At 40.5% G+C, this 19,045-nt stretch overlaps 1 protein-coding gene across 3 annotated transcripts in view; it reads left to right on the top strand.

Moving 5' to 3' along the window:
• The window catches only part of grm8a (glutamate receptor, metabotropic 8a), a 211,173-nt gene extending 197,418 nt beyond the window's left edge, over nt 1-13,755 (top strand). For 2 of the 3 annotated variants that reach the window (XM_069156778.1, XM_069156777.1), the window contains exons 12-14: nt 10,888-11,028; nt 11,261-11,366; nt 12,944-13,755. In XM_069156778.1, the coding sequence (XP_069012879.1) occupies nt 10,888-11,028; nt 11,261-11,366; nt 12,944-12,993 (297 nt within the window). In that variant the 3' untranslated portion in view covers nt 12,994-13,755. Of the gene's footprint in view, nt 1-10,887; nt 11,029-11,260; nt 11,371-12,943 lie in introns of all 3 variants that reach the window. The other variant, XM_069156779.1, reaches the window with a different exon arrangement.
• The last annotated feature ends 5,290 nt before the right edge of the window (nt 13,756-19,045 follow it).

Raw genomic sequence — 19,045 nt, 5'->3', positions numbered from 1 at the left:
TCATTCTGACAGAATTTACCAATCCTCGGGGTGATTATCTTCAGCAGGCTGCGTTGGCAAAAAAAAAAAAAAAAACAGTCAAATCTTTCATTTATTTTTGAAGGAATGGGTTTTGCAATCTTTTCCTGGGATCTGGTGGGATTTGGTCGTTTGGCTGAGGATGGGGAAAGACAGACAGCAAGTGTCAGATCCTGACATCAAACAGGGAGATGTTGAAGGATGTGGGGATGCCCATGGGGGACCCCACACAGAGACACACACACACACACACACACACACACACACACACAGGCCTGCATGCCCTACATTCACTAACATTTAAGTACACTCACCCGCACACAGAATTCACACACACACACACACACACACACTCAAAAACTCTCCTCTAGGGAGCAATAGACAGGAAAAAAACCAAAACATTATAAATCCAAACTTCTCAGCAAAATTCTCTGTCAAGGTCCAAAGCAGCAGTCACCATTACATCCGATTGTTTATTCTGTGTCTTATTTCCCACCTCCACTGCAGCTGTCATTTCTGACTGCTGAGAGACAAACTGCATGACAAAGCAGAAATTAAAAAACTTTGAAACTTCAACACTGGCACTAGCTGTGCTAGCAGTCTCTTTTTATTCCCAGTAACATTTCAAAAGACACAATTTAAAATGTTTGCTTTTTATTTTTGCGGTCTATTCGCAAAACACAAGGCATGTGAAGTATGTGTGATGATTTCAAATGAATTATGCAGTATTAGTTAAGTAAGAGTGATAATTTAGGCAAAACATTTTTTTTTAAATTATAAATGAAAGCATTGCAGATGCCCCAATATAATTTATGATGTAATTCTGATCCCAAGAGAAATTCAAAGTTTGTTGCTTTTCAGGCTGTGTGGATGCAATAACCTGGCATCCAGCTGCTGGCCATGGACAGGAAGTACCTGGCTTGAGCCATTCAGTCTTTGAACCACTCAGGCCCGAATCAGGAATGAAAAGCGGGGTCACACCACTTATTATACCACTTATACCATTTATTCCAGTCATTACTTTTAGATCAACTATTTTCCTCATTTACTGTGCACTTTTAAAGCCACTTGAAAAAAATGGCATGCTCTTAGTCGTTTGCCATCTACTAACAAAACGCTGATTAGGAGGACCCACCAAAATAAGCAATATTCTGTGTGTGTGTGTGTGTGTGTGTGTGTGTGTGTGTGTGTGTGTGTGTGTGTGTGTGTGTGTGTGTGTGTGTGAGCTTTTTACTTAAAGATACATTTACACGTTTGTGCTCTCAATTTCTCACAGTAGATGTCAGTCTTTTAGTCGTGTACAGTGGTATGCAGTCTAACATTTTCCTGTCTCTTTCGCTCACCATGCAAACAGAATCACCATAGTAACAATCACATTCAAAGCTGCACATTTTACTTCATACGTCAACTTTAGAATACACTGCAACAAAATAACACCGCTTTATTTTTGCTGTAGCTGTGGATGCAAGCATCAAGCGGCTCATGACACATGAACGTCATACGTCTCTACAGCTCACCAAGGAAAGTTTGACCAGTGTTGACTTTTTTTTCTTCTGCATTTCACTACTGTATTTTATTGCTTAAACAGCACTGTAACTTGTATTCTATTATTAGCGTGTTTAATGTTTTAATCACTGTTCGTAATTGTTTTTAAATGTCATTTTCTTTTACCTTATGTTTTGATGCTTTTAATGGTTTTATGTGAAGCGCTTTGAATTGCTTTGTTGTTGAAATTTGCTATACAAATAAACTAGGCGTGCCTTGCCTTTACTTAGTTGGCTGCGAAAGAAGTCTTAAAGGAGTTGGTCTCAGCTACCAGAATTCTCCAGAATTTAGCCATTATCAGCACAGCAATGTAGACACACCAATCTTGACAACAGTAAGGAAGCTATAAAGGCAACAATATCCTGATGATGGTAATTTCAAAACAGAGTTCAATTAAGAGAGTTAGAGGACTGTTGTGAATAAAAACATAATTAAAAGAAGTACAGGAAAAATATGAATCCACTGATGAGTTCCCTTAAATAAGGTCACCAAATAAAAAAAGGACTTTATAATTTTTTTCTTGTATTAAACTTATTAGAATTTCATAAGAGGGTTGGGACTATGTAGCGCAGCTCACGATTACTGCCCAGTTTTTTTTTGTCAAGATTGCACATCATCATCCACTGCAACATGAGATACAGTCACTTCTGTTCCACCTGCTCAAGGGGCTACAGACTTTTTTTTCTTCCTCTTTAACCTGTATAGCAGTTTGCTGACTGATGAGGCTCCACGTAAGCCCTTGCTGGGTATTTTAATTGGCTGAAGCTGTGCACAGTAGGGCCACAGGCACGCCACTTAGGAGAGTGAGCTAGAGAAAGCAAGCTATTGACAACATGGCCACCCTCACGGTCTGCATTACAATGAAACTTTTACGCATAACTCTGGCTTTGTTTGACTTTGGGCTTCTGGCTGACTCTTGCATTTGCAAGTCGATAAGAGCAACACTAACAAGCTGTGGCAGAGCAAATACGGCTGTAACATTATCTTATGAAATACTCGGTACGCTCTTTTATGACACACACAAGACCCCCAGACCAGTATGGATCAGATGGAGAAAAAATATCTCTTAAGTGGTGTTTTGTCGAAGGTAATGAGGCACTTGTGGACAACAGTGACCAGCGAGCTCGGGCCCAATTAAGCCCAACTGACATAAAGTTAAAATATGATGTTGGAGAGCCCCGTGTCACCGCTTTCTTTTTTTCTTTTTGTCATCATAGCACCATGTTGGTGATGTGTGCGTTTGGAGGAGTGTAACTTGAGAATTTAACAAGCTCAGAATAAAAGGCATCTTGAGAGACGGAAACGCTGCCAAAGTAACTTTTTCCCCACGCAATAAAAAACAAAAACAAGAAACATACACCTGCTCCCTCTCACCTTTTGAGTGATTTTTGAGCAACGATGTGTTTGTAAATGATATCCTTCTCAACTGCAACAAATGGTTGTTGACTTGAACGCTCACTGCAATTGGTGTACCTTTCATCTTGTTGCTACTTTCCTCTGTGGCTGTGAATTGATGGGCTTTTTTTTTTTTTCAGACGCCAGAACTCTCAACATTTTTCTAGATTGCCAGCAGTTGGGCATTAAATCTATTAAACGTAGCTGGATCCAGTCAAAAAAACAAACATGTAATGCTTTGCCTATGTTATGGATTTGATATATTGAATGGATATCTTGAGCTAAAATACTAATGAAAAGTTGTCAGTTTCCTGCACTAATATCTTACAGGGACAAAGACATATATTTAGGTGCTTCTGTATTTCAAAGAAAAATTGTTTCGTTGTTGTTTTCCTCTCCTGCATTGAGTGTTTTTGTTGAATGGCGTTTGATACTTTTGCTTTTTATTGTGAAACAAAGTATATTGAGGTGAATTATGAAGTTGTAAAACGGTCCTCCGCATGGTTGTATTTCTAAGCAGCTAAACAACTCTGAGTGCTGATGCATTTTACTGCCTCCTGAGTCCCGACCATCAGATAAGAGGTGAAAACCTTCAATGTTTTATGTTTTTGTTCTCTCAGTGCATCGAACACATCGTCTTCAGCACGGCTCAGTTCAGGGTGAGGACTTGTGGATCTAAAAGTGGGTATTATGTTTGAAACTTTTTTAGGCTGTTTTTTTTTTTTAACTGGTCTGAGCATACTGTATGATTAAACACGACTCCAGCTAACTTTGAAGACGTAAGCTGACTGATCAGACACAGCAATATGTGGTTTTAGAAACATGGTGACACAGTGGGTAAGTCGATAAGCTATTGTAACTGCTGAGCCACCCAATAATACACCAGCCAGCTGGGAACTTGTCAGCCACAATATCTCCTCAACCCTCTTTCTATTATTTTCATACTGTACTATTTACACAGCTTGCATTTTGTTCTCAGGAATGTCCATCATTTCATTACGTCTTACTGAAAAGTGTGTAAAGCTTTTCAAACTGACTGCTTGCTAACTGACAGTTTGCGATCTTGTTAGTTCAGTGGGACAGTGAGTTCACGCAGTTTATTCTGAAGGTTATTTTTACCATCATGTACCACCTCATAACTGCCTTACTTAAAGCCATTCCTCTGTTGCGGAACACGTTTTCACGGCAAAAGATGAGACTAAAAGAAAGTGGATGATGTAACACAGCTGGTAACCCCTGACAACTTCCTCCATTTTGGACTATCTTGACTTAAACGTTCTGTCTGGACAGCTCGCCATCGATCAGCGGAAAAAATGTGCAGCTCAAGTTGTAGTCGGGCCCTAAATTTGAAAAATAAAAATCACAATATTTTTTTCAATATATATTGAGGAAAACTATGTATTGTTGTTGGCCAAATTACAATTTGTAAATATAGGCTAGCTGACGACACAGTTGTACATTAAGTTAGCACCTAATTTATTGATTCATTGTCATATTTACTTTGAGTGCGAAACCATAACCTTCATCGGCTGATTTACTGAGGCAAAACAGAAAAGTATCATCTTCCGGATCTTTCATAGTCAAGAGTGGCAAAGGAAATATCCTTGGTGACTCCTCACATTATTTAAAATAAATAAATAAAAATAAAATCTCTTCACCCTCCCATGGCTCGAGTGATTAAAACAATGAGTGGTCCCACGGTGTGAGTGGAGAGACACAGGAGGTGTCAATTAGGCGCACGGAGAAGCACAGACACTGGTATCCTGGAGGTGCTGACACTGAATGGCATTGTGAAGTTACTTCGGGACCTTCAGGCAATTTGGAAAGTCACCCTGCTCGCAAAAATATTTGGTTAGGACAGGCATCTATCAAGGACACTTTAACTCATTGTCAACATGCACACAGGGTAGCATGTTTAATGGAGCAGAGCTGAGATGGGCAGACAAAGAGATGACAGGGAGATACTCAGGATGAAGGTGGGGACGGCAGGAAAATGAAGGAGAGGAGACTTAAGAGATATTTTAAAGGAAGGAGAAAAGACGGCGGGAGGACAGAGGAAACGATTCCTCTGAGAGATACGAGGGAGTTTGGAGTGCAGTGCAGAGGGCCAGCCAATAACTAGAGATTGGATAGGTGGGAGTGAGGGAACGGAGATAAAAGATAGAAGGATAGAAGACATCTTTGGGAATGGAAGATGTCACGAACAATGCTTTCTTACTTCTTCTATTTTTTTTTTCCCCTCTCGCCCATCCCTCTCTCTGACCGTTCGCTGACTCGAGACAAGAAACAGAGTAGCCAGAAGTCATTTATCTCAAATGAGAGCTCGGAGACCAGAAGAGTGGGGAGTGATGTCGGGCAAAAGATCTCAGCGACTCTGTGACAGCAGAAAGTTGAAACCGAGTTCAGCCTCGAACAAATGCAAAGCAGTTCGGTGCAACAGCGTACAGATGAAGGACCCATGTTCTCCCACGGTGAAACCCCTTTCTGTTTTGTGTCCTCCGATCAATCCGGGTACGTTCGAAAATCTGATTTCAGCAGTTGTGTTCCTGTGTGGTAGGACATTCTTGAAAGACGCCTTCAAAAGTTGCAGCGATTCCTCGTCAGTTTTGCTGTAATTAAATTGACATTTTTCTCTACAATTGTGTGCTTTGACAGTTGGTTACGCTTTAAATGCACACCGCGCGCCTCAATACCAAGAAGTGACAACTGCCAGCTGCTAGCTGTTAAAACCCAGAGATGTGGTAAAACTAAGTTGTCGATTGCGTGTTGATTTGAACATAAATGTCGGTGTCCCATGGGAATATGTTCATAGATTCCTGGTGCAGGATTTGTTCCTCAGTGCAGTCTCTGTCCTTCTGTGTTGCGTCGTCATCGCTGCGTATCGCTCGTCATCACTTATTCTCCTCCTGTGAGCCGATGATTGTTATCCCAAATGTTTATTGTTTGCTGTTTGTTTATTGTCTGCTCCACTCATCCATGATGTCTTTCATATTCATAGCATATCTCTACTCTCCTTCTCTGTCTCTTTTTGTGCATATCGCCCCTCTATCTATTGGCTAAGTTGGGCACATTGCTGGCCAGGACCCTGTGATTTCACCATCCTTGTCTTGCCTTGTGGTATCAAAGGAGTTGCAATAATCACAGATGCAGTGTAATGACTTAGAAAGTTTCATGCCTCGGTTCATCAAACACGAGAAGCCGGGATTTGTGTACGTGTTTCTGCTCTTCTGACCCATGCATGTGTCAAATTCGTATGCTTATCGGTGCGTGCACATACCTCCGTTCAGGCTGCCTAAAGTATTGAACAGTTCACTGCGCCGTGCCTAAAAACAAATCTGGTTTTAAAAGGTGATTGAATTGCGTCACTGCCTCTCCGTGATTGTCATTTACGGCAGTCGCGTTAGATCCTGTGAAAGTCGAGCAGTGTCGAGAGGATGGAAAGTCGACAAAAGGTGCAGAGGAAAATCTCTGTGATGATGCCATTTATGTAACATGTGATAAACCTAACATGTTTGCCGCCATGTCTCTCCCCGCTGTGTATATCAGTGAGTGGAAACTGCAGTGTCTGTAGAAGATAGGCCTAATCTGCTTCTGATGCAGTCCTTATAAGTACGTCCTGTTTCAGACTTTCATTTGTAATAAAGCCAACTCGGTCGTCATTTACATGAGCTGTCAGGCCTCAGCTATCACATGGGTCTGCCGTCAAAAGAAGGCTGCTCTCGACAGCCAATGGTGTTTGTTTAAGCTGCCTGTCTGTCAGCCAGGTGTCCCACCAATTGCATTCTCTGTATTAAGATACTCCGTCTTAGCGACTCAGAGACATGATGAGGAATTGAACTTCGAGGAAGGAGTGAAGTCGGGGGTTCTGGACATGGCGTATGTTCATGCCCTGCTGTTAACATGGCAGCCAACCAAAACAATAGGTGGGAAGTGGCTAAGTCTAGAAAAAGACTTTGTAACTATTTGACCTTGATGCCTTGTGGCCAACTGGGTGCGACGAGGATTATATTTCTTAGTAACCACAAGAACCACCTGCTCATAGGCTACTTTTAACATCTAGGTTCTCACGCATGCACGTAGAGAACGATTAATTCATGTCACTGACACACAAAACTCTGATTCGCCTTGTTGCATCATCAGTGAGTGGATGCAGCCAAAATATAAGACGGGATTTGCTGTGTCATCATTTTATTTGAAATAAATCAAAATTTAAGTACAGGATTACAGCTGCTGGCACCACTGTGACGAGACAATATCATTATTATTTTTACACGTCTGTTTAATATAAAATAAGGGTGTTCCGAAAAATAAAGCCGTCGGCGAGGTTGCATTATCGGGGGTTATAAATCATGCTAATCAGCACTGCAATAAGATCTGGGCTGAATAACGGTGGGCCGATCCTTTCAGCTCTAATTGAAAAATAACAAGCTGTCCAGTAGACGAAGGTCCTTCGATGAGCAGTTTTCTCATAAACAAAATGAGTCATGAGGTGACGGTAAAAACACTCCTGTGTAATCAGTGCAGCGCTGCAAAGTCAGCAGTATTACTTACTGACAACAATTTAGCTAAAGCATCACTTCCTTTGACCTTAAAAGTAAAAGTTCTCCTCATAATCTGATGTTTTTTGCGCTCTTTATTTCCCCCCTGCCCATCAGCCATCATTCTACTTCTCTCTTCCTCTTTCAGAACCTCTTACTATCACGGCCCAGGAAGTACACATCAGTAAATGATTTAAACCTTAAAGAAGCACGTAGTATACAGCCGTCCATAATTCATAAACTCCTCTCTGAGTTAGCTCATTTTGAGATAGAGGGCTCTTGCAGCGCACATATTTTTCAGCCATTATTGACGGTGGACAGCAAGGTGGACGATGACAGCTTCCGTCTTCAGTTTGTGTCCATGTCTCTGTGCAAATATCAGCAGGAAGCCACAACTTTGGACCAAAGGCTGGATGTAATGGAAGCGGCTATCAGCAGACTCGCTGCTGTTTTGATAAAAGCAAGTTCACCGCTGAAAGCAATCGCTCTTTTTCTTTTGCTGGTATTCTGTAGGTTATTCCATTTTTTTGTCTTTTCCTCATTCAATCGTTTTTTTGTTCTTGATCTCTGTTTCATTCCCCTCTCTCCTAGTGAAGGCATGTTTTCCCATCTGCTCCTCTCTGATATCGCGAATCACTGTTTCAGTGCAATTCAATTAGGTGCAACTTGTTGACAGGAAATGTGAAAAAGAAACAACATAGCAAAGTATGACAGAATCCCCAAATTCCCTCCTGCTAATTTCTCTCATTATCTTCTTCCTCTCGCTTAAATGACGATCTGAACAGTCTAAATGACTGTAAAATGCCTTCCTGTTTTAATGCTTTGTGTTGCGTGTGTGTGTGTGTGTGTGTGTGTGTGCTTGTGCTTGTGCTTGTGGAGTTTAAACTGCTATCACGCCCTGTAGATGTTAACACACTGTGATGTTAATGACAGGAAGTTCACTTAGACAATTATTATTACGTTCTCTTCTTGTGAGTTCTTGTTTGTGTTTAATTTGTGCTGGACTTCATGTTTGTGTGTGTGCGTCCATTTGCCTCCAGTTTATTGGCTGAAATAAGACATGGCTAATTGTGTATTTATATCCTCAATCTTTTTTTATTATTATTATTTTCTATCGAGCCTTCCCCTTTGGCTACTGTCAGTGTGATCCGCTTGCGCCTTCAGGCAGGTGTGTGTCTTCTTGTGTGGAACAATTTAAATTTGGAACCTTGAGACTGGGATTATTTTTGGAAAGTACAGTGGAAAGCATTTTGTCTTTTTCAGAAACCTGTGTGAGAGTTAATTCCTCGGTTTATTGCGAACATTACAGTTAGGTCTTGATTTATTTTCAGAGTTCGGACTAGTTTTGTTTGTCAACGGCCTGTGAATACATTAGTTCAATGAGAGTCTTCACAAATAAAGATTGATATAATACAAATGTGTGTCTGCGAGTTTCAGCCGCCATCTCATCGTCCATCACATAGCCACCTGATAATCTAAGCAGCCAGTGGGGAGAATTAGGTATTATCATCTATTTAAAGAATTAGTGAATTTGATTCCTTGCTCTATTGTTGAGTACTTAAATCCCATTTGCCATATCAGAGTCAAAAAGCCTAGTCAGGTTTTGTTGAAAAATTAAATATCTTTTGCTATCTATCTATTGGCTTGTTTTTTTTTCTAGTGTTCAGGCATTACATATGTCCTAATTTACTGTCTATTCTAGAGGTATATTTACAGCGTTTGCAGCTTACAATGAATTCTAAAATGAAGTACCAAACAACATTCAGTCCCCCAGGGTGTCCACCAGTATGCATGAATATGCAGTATGTATCATAGGTATGTTTTTATTTAATTGAATTATTGATGTTGTTGGCTAGCTACCTTTTTTTTTAAGCACTGTAATATGGAGTTGGCTCTTATTGCGGAACAAGACCAGTGTAAAGCTGGGATTGTATATACATATCATTACTTCACAGTTTCAGTTTTTGTATTATTGCAACTGTACCAGAAGACTGTATAAAAAACTGTTTTGACTGGAAATGGAAAGTCAGCAGTGTTGGATCAAACTTTATTCTATAAAATTCCAGCACTGTGTATCAGATCCTGTCTGTCTGAGGTGTAGAGCCACTGCAGAGTTAACAGTGCTGCTTTACTCGCTCCCTGTTCCTCCGTGTGCTTCTTGTCAGGCTGCAGTTACCGACGCTGCCTCATCCAGTGCATCTCTGCACTTTTTTTTGACACGGTCCGTTACCGCGATCTTTCAGGTCACTCGCTGTTTCTCAGTTGATCGGCGTCTCTGCAAGTCTTTTTCTTCTCTTCTCACTCGCCGCATCCCCAGACATCCATATCTGTGTCATGTTTCCGCTCTTCTCTCGCCGCGACTCTCCGTTACTTTTCCTTCCATTTTTAACATGCGTTCCCTTCACGCCTCCTCCGTCTGTCTTTATATATACTGTAGACGGTGCTTGCCTGATAAGCCTCGTGTCCTGAGAGCTTGTCAGCTGTATTATGGATTTGGATGAAGCCTGTCATATCATCTGTCCTCTCAACTACTCTTTGAAAATCACTACGCACCTGAGTGCTCAGTCCACTGTGTGTGTGTGTGTGTGTGTGTGTGTGTGTGTGTGTGTGTGTGTGTGTGTGTGTGTGTGTGTGTTTATGAGTGTGTGTCTGCCCAAATGCCCCCAGAATCAATATGGTCTAATAGAAGTCAAATCTAGCAGAGTGCACGTAACAATTTTGACAGTGTGCCTGCTGTACGTGTCATCATGTTTTTGAGTCCACTGTACCTTTTCAGTCCCTGCCACCTGGTTCACTAGAGGACAGTATCTGTCTGTCTATTTGACAATACAACTTCGGTCATTTTACTCACTCTTAACTGAACAGACACGGATACAGTTATTTCCGGAGGGGAATGTAGTTTGCCAACAATTCAGTCTCTGAATGAAGAAGAATGAAGTTCTGTGTTCCTGTAGGTTCTCATGTAGGCCAAACTTCATCCAAACTTTTAGGGAAACGCATCTGAAAGTCAATTTTGTTCAATTTCTGTCATTATCTTCTGACTTGATTTCATAAACCACACTAATCTGGTGTTCCAAGACGAGCAGATGAGCTCTGCTGCACACGGACAATTAAGCGCCTACATTGGTGCCAATCATTTCATTTACAGTTTGATCTACTGCCTGTGTTTCTCTGCATATGTCGCTGCACGAATTCAGCTGCTTCAGCTAATCCCACCCTTGTTAGACCATCCTTTACTTCCTGGTTTCCCCCTGCTTCCCATCTGTCTTCCTCCTCTTTCTGTCGTCAGACATATTCTGAAGTCGAACAATTAAACAGACTATCTGTGACAGCTTCAAATGTGATAAATGACGCTGTCTTTCTTTGTGCATATGTATCTGTCTTGTTTTAGATGTATATCCAAACCACCACCCTGACCATCTCTCTCAGCCTGTCGGCCTCCGTGTCTCTGGGGATGCTCTACATGCCCAAGGTCTACATCATCCTGTTCCACCCGGAGCAGAACGTGCCAAAACGAAAACGCAGCTTCAAGGTGAGGTGGAGCATGTGCGGTGAAATATTTCGGCTTTTTATGTTTCCAAAATATTTCCCAAACCTTCCATATCTTTCTGACATTCCGGTTGATGTTAAAGTTGAGTTTTGCTCATGAAAGGAGGGAATCATCTAATCTTATAATCCACTTTCATTGAACTAAGAAAGAACTGAATAGACTCGTACCATGTGAACAGTCTCCGCTTATAACGCCTGGATTTCGGATTATACAGGCAATCGTGACAGCAGCCACCATGTCGGGAAAACTGGCCCAGAAGGGAGGAGACCGGCCAAACGGAGAGGTTAAGACTGAACTATGCGAGAGCATGGAGACCAACAGTGAGTAAGAGAACACTGAAGTTTTATAATTATACATATAAACTATATAAACTCAACCATCAGTTATATGACAAAATAATCTACATTAACCACATCTCACAATCTTCATTAAGTTGACACTTTAATTATATAAATGCATCACTGAGCATAAACACAGTTAAACATCAAAGTAATGTTTCGGAATAATCTTTTAAAAGACAAACAAACAATTTTTGTGAGGCACTGCAATATTAAACAGCATATGAAAAATCATGAGCTCACTGTAATTGAAAAACATCAACAAGTAAGGCATGGTAACATTATTTATACAGAAATGAATACAGTGTGAACAGGAAATGTGTGTTTGTTAATGCTGCAGTCAAACAGCTGTTTATGTGTAGTTGGATAGATGCAATCAAATAATTTACCAGCGACCCGGCCTCTGAAAAATATGTTTTTGTTTTTTTGTTGTTGTTAATTGCGTGACGTGATGGAGTTGCACGATACAAACAAGCTAAATATTTTCCCCTGAGTGCATTATGCTCGGATGCACTGTTTGCATTAACTCTTTGTTTTGCTTTAATTTGAAAATGAATTTCATGACTGACTTTTTCGCGCGACAAACAGCTGCAGCAGCAGCAGCGACTGTTTTCAAATAACGTGGTATGAAGCGCCGTTACGGCTACTTTAAAGATCTGTGGGGTTTTTTTGCGTTGACCTGCGTCTCCCTACGTCAGCAATCTGCACCTGAAACGCCAGGAGAGTGTGTGTGTGTGACTGTGCATGTGTTTTTTTCATGAGTCTCACATCTGTCTGTAAATGGAAATGGATTTCCGCGTCCTTCGTGTGCGTGCGCACGTGTCACGTTCTCATTGATTGCGCGCGTGTGGCATGTTAACAGTCTTAAGCAATACTGAGCGCATATTCACGCGTAGTCTGTGAATACCGTGTGCGGGTGCATGAATAGGTTTCAGACCGGTGAAGGCGGACTCCGCTTTTTTGTCTGCACTTTATTGGCATCAGTGAAGGAAGCGGGTCACAGTTCCTTTATTGAGCAAGTGGTCTAACTTCAGCTCTTTGAATACTTCCTGTTGCAACTATTTAGTCTGCAACCTTTACGGACAGGATACAAGTATGAGTCTCTACCTTTTTTTTTTTTAATGTTTTTCTTTTTGTGTCCTATGTACCAGCAGTGTGAAACACAAGTGAAATAAGGAAAATGTGTACAACAGTAGTGCAGTCTAGAGGCCTGTGGTGCTGCGAAAACCTTGACATTTACCATCCAATGCCTGAGGCGACACGAGACATCATGGGTTTGACAAAAAGCAACTCGGGTGGACTGTGGATGTGATGCTGTTGGGTGATCGACTGAAGCGAGATCTGCTCTCAACTGCTCTTTCTCCTTTCTTTCTTTTCCTCTTCACCTTCCATTCCCCCTGTTTGTCACCTCTCTTTCATTTTCGTCTCATTTGTTTTTGCCCCTTTCCACTTTTTCTTTCATCCTCACCTGTATCTGTCCTTCCTATCTCTGCCACCGTCACACACACCTCCCTGTCTACCTCCATCCTCTTCATTTCACCCTGTCCGTCCTCACGCAGCTTCATCAACTAAGACGACATATGTCAGCTACAGTAATCATGCCATCTGAAGGGACCACAGAAGAAGGGGATTGGACAGGAGAAGGGGCGTGCCTTGGGAGGCGGGGCCAAGTGAAAGAAGGAGCCCGTCGCTGATTGGCTGAAGAAGTGGCGGACAGACACGAGCGCCCGACGGAATCCAAGCATGAGACATTTTGTATTGTTCCCCATCAAACCACAGAGGTGGGACCACATAAACAGCCAGTCAGTGTGCCTGCTTTCCTGCTGCTCACAGCTCATTGGTCCTACCATGAACTTACCTGTTTTAAAAAAAAAAAAGAAAAGAAACAACATGAAAAAAGAGACATACCATAGGACACTGTGGTGGACGAGTAACTATTAAAAACTACAAAAATAGAAGAAAAAAAAATAAAAAATACGTGAAAATGACATTAAAAAAAACAAAAACTCAGAAACCGTGTAGACATTATATCTAAAAGGGCAAAGGTGGGGTTGAAAAAGAGATTTAACAGATTCCATTTTAAAAGATATTTAAAAAGAGAAATGTAAGAGAAAATCTATGAGACTCAAACATGTTTGTTGTTGTTCTCTACTTGTAAGTATTTTTGTGATTGTGACGATTTTTTCATTCTTGTCTCACCGTTGTCTGATGGATCGCCCTTGCATAATGAGATGAGTGTGTTTCCTCCTGCTGTCTTGGCTAACCGGGTTGTACCCTTGGGTTGTGAACCTGTAAAATGCCATGGTTGAAGCATGCCAGTTTTATACAAAAAGGAGATTTATTTATAATAAAGGAATGTTTTGCAAATGTGTAGATTGGTTGTCATGCTTTTGAAAAATGAGTGACCTGTTGAGCTCGTAGAAAAAAAAAAAAAAAAGTCAATTGACAATTATGACATTTCTTATGGACACAGTTTGTTCTTTTTTTGTAAATGTATTTATTTTAAATACTCTTAGTCTTATAGTCTCCTCTGCCCTCTTCGACAAGCCTCTCTTAGCAGTGCGCTTCTGAGAACTTCAACTTGTAATGTCAATCCACCATGACATACAGACATATAGACGGATTGAAAAAAAAAACTTTCTCACAGTCCTACTGTGTGCGAAATAGAATAGACATAACAAGGAAAGCACAAATATGCAACAACAACTAAAACAATAAAACGGACAACGAAGTGAAAATATGGGCCCACAGTGTAAAAGTTCAGAGTTTATGGAGCAAGGGGGAGACGGGGGAGAGAGTTCAGCATCCTGACAGCCTCATGGGCGAAGCTGTTCCTCAGTCTGGAGGAGCGTCCCGAAACACGCCAGAAGAAAGGAACGTGTGAAAGTAAATGAGACAAAGAGATAGATATTAGAGCAAAGTGGACCAGATTCCTCCTTCTGTACGCCAGCAACAAGCCTGTAAAATCTTCAAAAATACATGAGGACTAAGAAAGAAACAGTCAACTGCATCAGTGAATCCATTCTTGTTTGAGTGGAGCAATCGATAATGCTGACAGAAAAGTGAGAGGACAAATCACACCTTTTACAGGAGGATGGTGGCCTCCACACACACGCCAGGAGAATAAAGGTGTGGAATTCAATGTGTGCGCGCGCGCGCTCTGCTTAATTTGTGTTCTTTTACTTTTTGTCGTGTTTGTATGGATGCCATGAAATTCCCCCGTAATGACGAGGTTGATGTGTAGACAAAACGCGAAATATAAACAAGCCTTGTTCCTCAAGCCTAAAATCTTAAGTACTAAGTCTGCTGCTGGCATTATGCGTGTGTGTGTGTGTGTGTGTGTGTGTGTGTGTGTGTGTGTGTGTGTGTTTTTTGCCAAGTCCCAGATGTTCTTGTGGAGAGCATTAAACTCCTACCTCTGTCTTTACTGGAAATTGCTCAGGAAAGATTTGGAGTGTGTCAATGGAACTTGTTCGCAAGCCAAAGGCTATATTTTACAGACAGACATGTTGACAGAAAACAATGGTGGTAGTTCTTGTGCGCCCACCAAGACTGAGTATTAATGCTCACTCTACTACCAGGTGTATATAAATTGTACAGCTCAACAGCAACCTTAATTTGAAGGATTCCCTGTTTTTTTTTTCTCAATATAACCAAATATTCTAAGTCTAATTTGGTGTTTGTTGTACAGACACTTGACCCATTGATGAAAAGAGAGTGGTGGAGCTACAAGTAAAGTCAGAGATCACATTGGGATTCAAGTCCTGCACACCATGAACACAATTTATTTTCAATCCATTCAATAGTTATTAAGATATATGAGTTCAGACCAAAGTGGTGGACAGACCGACATTGCCATCCCTCCAGCCATGAAGAAAATATATGATTAGTATATTTCTTCTCTTATCATTACAGATAATTGGCCAAATTTACATGGTATTTGAATCTACTGTAAATACAATCAGCATTTTTCAAATTACTATCGGTGTATATTGTGCGTATGAAGGTAATTTTGTGTTTTTTTTAAATACGAGTAAAAAAGACAGTTTTGAGAGCAAATTTCTCGCATTGCAATCAAAAGTCGTGTTTTTAAGTAAAAATATGAATGTGGACTGAGAATAAAATGATTTGGATTCCAAACATTGTACACCGTAGTGCTGCTATATTTAAAAACATTTAAATAGAAAAGGGCAATATAACGTCAATTGACCTTCATGTTGCTCAACATAGTCCTCTAATGTCGAGTGTTACAGAGCATCAGCATAGGTCCTAAATTAAAAAAAAAAAATGTAGACAACAAGCAAGCCAGTTTCATAAGCAAAAATCTAAAGTCTGTGACCAACAAAACTAATGTGCAAGCTGTATTTGTTTGCAATCTAAAGGATTTTATCAGTTCATATATTTTTACTTACAAACTTGATTTCTGACTGCAGGATGAGAAATTTGCTCTCAAAACTGCCTTTAATACTTGCATAAATAGGACACAAAATTCCCTTCATAGTGTGTATTAATAAGCGGTGCCATCAATCGAACATCACAGCCAAACATTGCATTTCGATGAAGCAGCATGCGAGTCCCGTGCTCTTGCTCGTGCTATCATCATTACTCTCTAATCACTCATCCAAAGTCACTCCGGGAATTGTAGGAAGTCTCCATCTGAAGCAGATGTCAGTAACTACCCCTGATGAAATGCATCACCGTCAAGGGATCTCGGGCTGCATCCTTTGACACTTGTTTGTCATCACACATGTAAATCTGTCCGAGAGTCATCCGATGGTTCCTGAAAGAAAGCAGATGGGGGATGTTTTGACCTCGTTGTCACTTTGTCAGTGAGTGATGCAGCTGGTTTGTGTACAGGACAGATTTGGTGTGATTAATTAGCAGTGAATCAGACTGACAAAAGTGTCAGAGCACAGGTGTGGAAGACTGATATTTAGCCAACCATAACCCATTAGATTAAAAAAAAAAAAACGTTTTGCTAGGAGTATCACCAAATGTGACAACGTACATTACAACAATAGACCAAGTGAAGGTGCTGCCGATGTGATATTTTCAGGCCTTATACATATCAAATCTAAAATGACCAAAATCCATTTTAAGAAGCGCGAGAAGCAGGAACCTCTGTCTGTTATTCTAAAATACCATCTACGACATGCAAATAATCATGTCTATGCAAACAGACTAAACATAAGTGAAAATCCTTCTTGGTGTTTTAGGTCACGCTGATGTGTGAGCACCCATCCCAACAGCCCATACTCAGCTGTGCAGCAAGGTTCACCACCGATGTAAGACACCAGAGCATCCAGACTGTGTGCAGAGAACAAGCATGTTAATTATTGTCATTGAAAATCAAAACAATTTGGTTAATCAAGGTGAATATTTCTCAACAGTGGATAATAATCTCATATTTAAATGTATTATACTTACAGTACATTTAAAGACAGAATGAGGCATGCCATTTATTGTTACCCTGATTTGAGCAGTTATGCATTAGTTTAAATGGAACGAGTCCAGAGTTTATTTTGCGGTTTTTTTTTTGTGGGTTTTTTTGTGTTTTTTTTTAAGTGTTTCATTTTGAGGATTGAACCTGTTTTGTAGGCAAACCCTTTAACCTTTAATTCAAGTTTCTTTGTTTTAGGGGGGCTGAAAAAAAACTTTTTAAACCAGCTGAAAATATGTTTTTGTTATAACATACTAAATACCAATATCAAAAACAGCAGATATTTATGAATTAAAAGGATTTAGTCATCTTTCTGTTACAATGAATCAAGCACAGCTGTCATGACGGATATAGGTCAAGACACATTGAACACACAGGAAGTGTGTGGCCTTTCTCTGCGTTGACCTTAGCTTTGAGTTGTGGACTTTTCAAAGGTGACCTGATTAAGCATTGTTGCAGTGGGACCTTGTTTGGTAAAAGAGCACCTAATGACCTTTCTTGGTAAGAGAAAGCAGAGCCTCACTGCACAAGCAGTAATGCAGAATGTAGGATTTAACAACTTGGAGAAAGCAAACTCCTCCTGTAACTTCCTCACTTGTTCATACAAATTTTTGCTTTTTTTTTTTTCTCAGTATATATATATATTTTTATAATTGTACACTTTGCCTCCAGTTTCACTTCAAACTATCCTGTAGGCAGTGCAGAAAATGCTTTCCAGCACAGCCAATAATTCACATTGTCGCCAGCTGACTAATTAAATTACCAATCTCAGACTGCCACCAGTGTAGCCAATGGAATAGAAAACCGTGGGTGGCTGAATAAACTCCTCTCTTTGCAAAAATCACACCTCTTCCCAACTTAAAATGTGTGTGTTTAGGTGTGAGTGGAGATTCAGTGCCGCAGTGGTCGCAAGCTGGATGTTGTTACCATGGTATCCAGACCGGTTTTCAGTCAGAGGTTTGTGATCTGGCATCTCATAATTACGGCGAGGAGACCCGCTGACGGTTAAACTCAGAGTGAAATACTTCATCACACCGCAGTTTAGTTGCTTAACAAGCTTTCTGCTGGCAGCCTCAGTAAGCAGCAGTCTCCTTTGAAGTTGATTGATATTACCATCTTATGACACACAAAATCAAATTAATGACATCTTGTAGTCTTTCGCCTGGTGGGTAATCAATATAATCTGAGCACAGACAGGCTGATTTATGTCAGAACCTAAAACTAATTACTCAAAGTTGTGCACAAGCTAAACCGATTGATCTTGTACATGGTGTACACCAGTTCAATATTGTACCTCCTCTCACCATCAGAAAGTTATCAGATATTAATTTTGGTTGTCACCATAAGAACTATGAATTTGTAACCTTGTTCCTGCTCACTGGAGCCTTGCCCACTTTTGCTCCTCTTGTCAAGCTTTTACAAGGCACTTAAAATAACTTTTTTTTGAAACAATGTGTCCTTCAGTCAAGGAAGACAAAAGCCGGTTTCCCTTACAGAAAAAAAAACAAAAAAACTTGAATTTCAAATGTGCAAAAACGCGTGATCACGTGACCACATTCAATGTGAAACGTATTTTGCCCATGGGAAACATGTTTTGTAACATTTTCATGGTGTAATGTGTGATGCCCATTTCAATGCCCGTGTGAAAACCTTTTGACATATGTTTTCTCAAGGTTATCATCAATTGCAACATGTGGTAAACGTGTGTCATACATGTGTCCAATGTGGAAAACAAGGGAAACTCGTGTGATTTCTCTGTAAGGGAAAGAGTGCCCTAACAAAAAATACACACGTTTTCAATGAAATCATGACCATGAAAGTGATCCAAAACCACATTTCCCATGGGCAAAACACATGATGCACATGTGCATAATCACATGTGTCATGTATTTGATCACATGTGAAATACCTGTGTTGTTTCTGTAAGAGTTTCTATCTGGCAGCATCCAGTTTCACTGAAATGGCAACTGTGACTAGCAGATTTGATCATCTTTAATTATTTAGCTGATTAAGCGAACGTCTATGTTTCAAAGTGGTCTCTGACTTTTTAATGTCTCCAGTTGGAAAGATAATTTTATAAAAGGGTCTTTAATGTGCTCTTGATATCTATATGAATGGCAGCCTATTCCTAGTTAGTATTGCATGTACTGTAGTAGCCTATGCAAGTTAGCCGGATGTGTTGGCAGCTACATTAGAGCAGAAAAAGGCCCTGGTGAATCCA

Source organism: Embiotoca jacksoni, unplaced genomic scaffold (genome assembly GCF_022577435.1).
Source record: "Embiotoca jacksoni isolate LCO1_2020_lvr unplaced genomic scaffold, fEmbJac1.0.p SCAF_21, whole genome shotgun sequence".
Taxonomy (NCBI): domain Eukaryota; kingdom Metazoa; phylum Chordata; class Actinopteri; family Embiotocidae; genus Embiotoca; species Embiotoca jacksoni.
The sequence above is the reverse complement of the archived record's forward strand: the minus strand, read 5'-3'. Positions and strand labels throughout refer to the sequence as shown.